Source organism: Equus quagga, chromosome 11 (genome assembly GCF_021613505.1).
Source record: "Equus quagga isolate Etosha38 chromosome 11, UCLA_HA_Equagga_1.0, whole genome shotgun sequence".
NCBI lineage: Eukaryota > Metazoa > Chordata > Mammalia > Perissodactyla > Equidae > Equus > Equus quagga.
The window spans coordinates 23064618-23072379 of NC_060277.1; the positions used below are offsets into that span (position 1 = coordinate 23064618).

Here is a 7762-nt window from a genome sequence, read left to right on the forward strand (position 1 = left end):
CTCACAGATCCTTGAGGCCCTGTACCTTTCTCTTCAGTCTTTTTTCTAATGACCTATGTTTAAGATCACTAACTTTCTTCTGTCTTTGCCAATCTGCTGTTAAGGCCAGCCAATAAATTTTGTATTCCAGTTATTGTATTTTTAGTTCCAGAATTCTCATTTGGTTCTTTCTTTTTATAGATTCCATATTTGGTGAATTTCCCTGTCTGTTCACACACTAGGACTATATTTTTCTTTTATTTTTTGAGTGTTATTTTCTTTAGATTCTTGAACATATCTATAATAGTTACTAAATCCAACGTCAGGCTATCTCTGTGTTAGTTTCTGTTGATTGCTTTTTCTCTTAACTGTGGGTCATATCTTTTGTTTATTTGCATGATTATGTAATGGATATTGTAGATGTTCTATTGCACAGATTCTGGATTTTTGTTATCTTCCTCTGAATTCTGTTTATTTTTGCTCTAGTAGTCAATTCAATTATTAGCTGTTCTCTGAACCTGTGCAGACCTAGATATTGTGCTTTGTTAAGGTAGATCTCTGGAAAGCCCATGATGTTTCCTAAGCCCCTCCAACTTGACAGGACTCCATCTCCAAATGCTGTCCCAAGTGCGTATTGTTAGTGCCTAGTTTCAGGTTTGTCTAGAGTAGGCGTTACTCTAGGGCAAAGGCCTCTAAAGGCATGATTTTTCTGGGCTCTCAGCTGGATGCCCAGGTTGTTAATAAGGGGGTAATGAAGTCTCTCCACGCTGGCATTCCTAGCCTCCAACTGCAGCACTATCTGACTAGTTCTCTTCCAAACCCAAGCCCACAGCAGCTGCTCTCTAGTAACCCTCATGTGGATTCATCCTGCTCATTTCAGCACAGCCCGGCACTCACAGGGAACCCCTAGCTGTACTTCCAACCACTAACTCCTGTCCCTTGCACAGGTGCCCTGTCCTGCAGATTCCAGCTGTGAACTGCCTGGACTCTAATCTCTGCCTCCTCAGCCTAGCAGGCCACCCATGCTCTATTCAGACTCTAGCATACTGCACTATGTTTAGGAAACTGTCTCCACACGGGCTGGAGTTCATGTCATGAGTTTTCCCTTCTCTCAAGGAGCACAGTCTTGCATTGCCTAGTGTTTATTGCCCAGAAACAATTACATTGTATCTTTTATCCAGGCTAGTCCAGTACCAGTTACTCCATCATAGTCAGAAGTGAAAGTTCCCACCTTTCCTTTAACTTAAAGTTAAAATGATAGTTATAAGCTTAGAAAATAGTTCTGTAAAGAGCAAAGTCCTGAAGAGAATGTGTCTGATGTTTGAGATGAATAAAGCTCTGCTTATTGAATTGTAGAGCCACACAGTGGTGAAGATGGAAAGGTAGAGCCTTAAAAATGACTTGATATATTTGGGGAAACTACTTTCTGAGCACGTCATCTGATTCTCTAATCTCTTTTGAGGAATCTCAAGAAAGTGAGATAAAATCACAGAAAGCTCTGAGTTTATGATCAGAGCTTTATACAAATAGAAGCTTAGGAGAGATTATATACCAATAAATAAAATGTAACTTGATATTAACTTTAGTGAAAACTATATTCAGCAGTTTGTTTATAGGCCCTAGAATGCTCTAAATGCATATTTTGCTACCTCTAATTAGGTATTATCTAGAATGATAAGTAATTCTGTTTTGCCACGTGAAATAGAGAACTGGACCTAACATACTACATAAGGGGCTTGGACTAGACATTAGTGCATTCATGTTAAATGGATTGTTACATGGAGAGACCATGCACTCTTTCTTTGGAGATACTTTGGAAGATCAGACAATTTTATTTTTAAACTTAAGTGAATTCTTACTAAGAAAGTAAGTCATACTTTTTAATTTGAATTTGCTTTCTACAATGTTTTAAGGAAATATATATATTTTTTGTAAATTCACTGAGAAATGAAAGCTTCTGCTTTACAGAAGGTGCCCTAATTATTTTTTTGTAAACTCAGATTTGGGTCTCTTGGAAGCCTTTGATTTATATGAATTGAGTTATATTCCCAAAGTTTTATTGTTTGGGACTTAGAAAACATTTTTCCAAATGGTATGTCTCATGATTAGAATTCTAAATCAGCTTATAAAACCTTTCCTAATCCCTAATATTACTGATCTAGGAAACCGTAATAGTGTCCTGATTTCATCCACTATGCAATAACTAGTTATTGAATACTATACCTGTTTCTGAGCTAGGAGCAATGTCCTAGAAGCAGAGGGTTATGTAGCTCAAGAAGGTAATATCAGAAATTTCCTTCATTTCCTGGGTATAGAGCCAACCCATAGAAAAAGTTCAAAACCAGTGAGGTTGTACTTAGAATTCTCATATCTCCTTTTTTGTCACCTTCTTCCCAGATATTCTGTCCCCTAAAATACCCTCTTCCCTCAAGATGCTCTAAGTTCAACCATGTCAGCTTCTAGCCAGGCCTCTCCTGAGTAGCTTATGTTTTGTGATGATGTTTCCCCTCCTCTTCCCCAATCAAAACTTGTATTTGCTTGGTACATTTGAGTTTGACAAAGTGTTAGGAGGATGGCATAATTCTGTATAGCAAACAAAAAATTACCTAACAAGATTCGCTTAGTCATGCTATGTTTATTTTTTAAAAAGTTACAATACCCATTCTCTTTTTATACCACATGACTAGCCAGATAGGACTAGAAAGTTGGAATGAAGGTGATCTTATTTCAAAAGGATCACTTTTTTAATTTAAAAAGTCTACTTTTTAAATGCTTAAAAAATATGTATTAGGAAAGACACGGAGTGACGTCAGCAAGACGGCAGAGTGGGAAGCCATGGACCCTCCTTCTCCCCACAAACACACTGATTGAGCAACAATTTACAGACATATTTCCTTTATGCAAAATCCAGGAACTAATTGAAAGGCTCCTGCTCCCAGGGTGAATGTAGAATCAGACTCACCAAAGCTGGTAGGGAGATTTGGGACACCCTCTTGCCAGAGTCCCTGCCCCGGCTCAGAGTCATGTGATCAGGAAATGGCCCCTAGCTCAGCCCAGGGGAAGGAAGGGATTGGTTTGCATGCCTGGCACCCCAGCTTTTCTGAAGGGGCTCTGACAGATCCAGTACAGTCCAGCTGGCAGAGCCGAATGGAAATGGCAGCATGGGCTGGTAGACACCACAGATCTTCCCCCCCTGCTCAGCACAGAGCAAGTGGATGAAAAATTCCAGTTCTCAGCTTATCCCTGGGGAGAGAAATGATCCATGCATTTAGTGCCCCAACTTCTCCAAGGCTACCCAAAAAACTGGGATTTGTGTTTCTGGTCTTGGAGCTCCAACAGGTCTGGCACAGTCTAGCTGCCGGAGAATGAGGACAGTGGGTTGAACTAGCAGACACTGTAACTCTTCTTGCTACACAGCAGAGTGAGTGAACAAAAACCACAGCTGCCTGCTTCTCCCTAGGGAGGGAAAGAGTTGGTAGAGGTCTCCAGAATCTCTGGCTGAGCTGTTTGGTGGAAGTCTTCTCCTGTACAAGGCCAGTCCATGAAGACTGTGAGAAATGCCTGCTTTATATAATGTGGGACACCAACACAGAGTCAAGGACAATAAAGAATCAGGCAAAGATGTGCCAAACAAAGGAATAGGTAAATCTCCAGAAACCAACCCTAATTGAACAGTCATATGATTTACCTGACAGAGAATTCAAAATAACTGTCATAAAGATGCTCATCAAGGCCAAGAGAACAAAGCATGGAAAAAGTGAGAATTTCAACAAAGAAATAGAAAATATGAAAAAGTACTAAACAGAAATCGTGAAGCTGAAGAACACAATAATTGAACTGAAAAATTCACTAGAGGGATTCAACAGTAGACTAGATCAAGCAGAAGAAGGAATCAGCAAACTCCAGACAGGTCATTGACCATTCACATAATCTGCAGAAAGGATGAGCCATTAAATGCATTTGGTTTTGTTTAAAAGGACTGGTCAAAGCCACACATAATGCATTATCTCAGATTTACATTTGGCAAATCTGTATTATTGAAGGATTACATTAATAATCTAAGACAAATACATATTAAAATGTGATACAATTTTTTGCCTATCAAACTAGTTATAACTTAAAAAATTATACTCCCCAGTGTTGACAAAGCTGCAAGGAAGCAAGCACTTTATCATCACTAGTATGAATGTAAATTACTAAAACCTTCTAGAAAGCAGCATGTCATTATGTATTAAAAACTAAATCATAGCAGACCCGTTAACCAAATCTAGGAATTTATCTTAAATATTCAAGCATCTGTACATGGACTTAGCTATAAAGATGTTCATCACAGTGTTGCTCAGAGTAATAAAAGATAATAATAGATCCATTAATTAAGTTGTGATAATTGTACAATAGTATACTCAATAGCTATAAAAAATAAGCAGAAATAGTAGCAATATATTAAGTTAAAAATGCAAGAACAGTAGTTCCATTTGTCTATTTTATTAAAAAATTGAATATTGATAATAAGTTTAGGATGGTTTTTTATGTTTGCCTAATTCTTTTTAACAGTTTTATTCACATATAGTTCACATACCATATAATTAACCCATTTAAGTGTATAAGTTGTATGGTTTTTAGTATATTCACAGAGTTGTGCAACCATTAGCACAATACATTTTTGAGTATTTTTATTACCCCAAAAAGAAATCCTGCATCTCTTAGCCATCACTCTCTAATCCCCCCTTCCCACCCTCCCCCCAACTAATCTATTGTCGGTCTCCATAAATTGGTCTATTCTGGACATTTCATATAAGTAGAATTACATAATATTAGCCTTTTGTGACTAGCTTGTTTTAGCATATGCTGTCCAGATTCATTCATGTTACAGCATATGTCAGTACCTCATTTCCTTTTATTACCAAATAATATTCCATTGTGTGGGTGTGCCACGTTTTATTTATTCATTTATTTTTATTTTATCACTTGATAGACACTTAGGTTATTTCCATTTTTTGGATATTACAAATAATGCTGTTAAGAACATTCGTGTACAAGTTTTTATGTAGACATGTTTTCATTCCTCTTGGATATATGCCTAGGAGTGGAATTGGTGGATTATATGGTAACTCTGTGTTTAATAATTTGAGGAGGGGCCGGGCCAGTGGTGCAGTGGTCAAGTGCCCATGTTCTGCTTCAGCAACCCCGGGTTCGCGGGTTCAGATCCCGGGTGTGGACATGGCACCGCTTCGCAAGCTGTGCTGTGGTAAGCGTTCCACATATAAAGCAGAGGAAAGTGGGCACGGATGTGAGCACAGGGCCAGTCTTCCTCAGCAAAAAGAGGAGGATTGGCAGCAGATGTTAGCTCAGGGCTAATCTTCCTCAAAAAGATAAATAAATAAGATGATAATAATTTGGGGAATCACCAGACTGTTTCCCAACACAGCTGCACTATTTTATAATCCCACCAGCAGTGTATGAGGGTTATAATTTCTCTGCATCCTTGCTTAACACTCATTATCTGTCTTTTTAATTATACGGTAAAAGATTTTTTTCTTCTTTTTATGTTCATTTTCTAGTTTTTCTATATGGATTAGTCATATATCATAGGAATAGGTTTTTAAACTTTTTTTATTGAACAGTTATGTGACTATATTCTTCTAAAAGCCATATAATTAAAGATTACAATATATTTAAATGTTAATATTCTTTAAATGAATAAATTTTATTCCTTATAGTATACCTTAGGATCATTTTTACATTTTAATAACACAATCATATTAAATCAAAATTTCCTTTCATGGCTTTGGTGAAGGTTTTTATTGTTTGCATGTTTTCTTAACAAAAATGGTAGAGTAAAGAGGTTCATCTTTTACAAGGCTTAAATCAAAGAGCAGAATATTTATAGTTTCCCAGAAAATACTGATTTGATGTATATTTACCCCATGTATGGTCTCATCAAAATTATTTTCCTGATTTTTCTAAATATTCACCAAATTACCCTGTTTCTTTCCATGAGGAGATTGTTCATGCTTTTATTTTAGACTAGTATTTTCAATGGTAACCCAAAGTCTTCAAGTTCTTTAAAAACCTATAGAAATGATAAATTATAATTGTATTATTATTGCATCATCAGCAATGGTATCTAAGAGAGAATGTTAATTTTTATAATAAAAATAGAGTAACATCAAGAAAAATATTGAAAATAACTAGTCTTACCACCTTATCACAAGTACTCTTTTAAATTTTGTGTAGTTTTACTAGGTTTCATGCCCTTGAAACATCCAAAATTTTCTGATGTTTAGCTCCTTAACATACTTTGCTAGGGGCTCCTACCTTGACTCCCTCCTTAAATAACCTCGATTTTAACATGTAGGTTCTGGAAGAATGATACAGTAATAGTTTCAAGTGTCCAAATTTTTCCCTAATATTCATGGCATGGATTCTCTTTTAACAGATGGAAAATGGTTGATCATTACATTAGCCGTGTCCGTGGAAATCTCCAAATGTTAGAACAGCTGGACGTGATTGGGAAAACCAGTGAAATGGCTAGACTTTTTGGCATTCAGTTTTTACATGTATTGACAAGGGGCTCACAGGTAGGAAATCCATTTTCTTACACACTTGAAAGTTCTATGTGACTGATATACTTACTTTTGAAATGCTTAAGGTCATTTTATTTTCTTAACTTTCTATCTGATACCAACTAAGATAAAACTGGTTAATCAAATCTTGTCATGTTATTTTCTGGAAAAGCTTTAATTTCACTTAACAGCTCCACTTTTTATTTTTTCTCCTTACCAACTTTCTGGCCACTGCTAAGTTTTTCTTGGTATTAAGGAAAACATGACTGTGCCCTTGAGGAAGATATTATATTCCTGAATATTGTCAGTGTGATTGGGGATGCTCCTTAGAACTGAGTAAGCAGCGAAGAAAATCGGCCTTTCTTTTGTTTTACATTCCTAATTTTGAGTTGTTCCAACTCTAAAGAATAAAAAGAGAGAAGGATTTGGGAATTAATATGAGTGAGCTGTATCACTTTTTTAAAACATTAATGAAAAATGGGACCTTAGAGGACATTTAATTCATATCTTTCTAACTAATTTTCCAAGGATATAATGATTTTGTCAATTGTCTCACTGAAAATTATTTCATGCATTCATTCAACAAATAGTTATTTGCATACCTTTGGTACGTTAAATAAACACTATGCTAGGCATCAGAGATAGTACATTAAATCACTCAGGTTCCTTAACCTCATAAAATCTTTTATTTTAATTATTTTAATTACTTTATGTCTGTGGCATTCCCCCAACCTACCAATTCAATAACTATAGAAAAAATAGAGCTTACCTACTTTAACATTACCTGTTTATTTAAGTTTCTCACGTATAAGCTATTTATTTTATTTATCTAGACCCCCACAAGTTTTAAAAACTATTCTATTTGAGCTGGCTTATGATAGAAGGTAAAGATACCTTAAAACCACATGAGAACGTTTCAGTGAGCCCATACTTCCTGTGAGTGCTTCTTTCCCTAATGCTCTAGACCGTCTTCTTAATAGTGGTTATTATAAACAGTCAGTAATTGTTTCAGTTTTTCAAGGGACTAGTATTAAGCTGACTACCTTTCACTTCTGGAATCCTTGTGTTTTCTTCTTGGAAAATTGGAATAACATTTATCTATCTCAAGTCTCCTGACTTTCATTCTCTAATTTTCCCACATAAATTTCTCAAAGACTATTGGCCACCTTTTTTTTTTTTTTTAAGATTGGCACCTGGGCTAACAACTGTTGCCTGTC

At 36.1% G+C, this 7762-nt stretch overlaps 1 protein-coding gene across 2 annotated transcripts in view; it reads left to right on the forward strand.

Annotated features, from left to right (window-relative positions):
- REV3L (REV3 like, DNA directed polymerase zeta catalytic subunit) overlaps positions 1-7762 on the forward strand; it is a 172149-nt gene that overhangs the window by 125275 nt on the left and 39112 nt on the right. For both annotated transcript variants that reach the window (XM_046674363.1, XM_046674364.1), the window contains exon 22: positions 6419-6560. In XM_046674363.1, coding sequence (XP_046530319.1) covers positions 6419-6560 — 142 coding nt within the window. The remainder of the gene's footprint in view (positions 1-6418; positions 6561-7762) is intronic.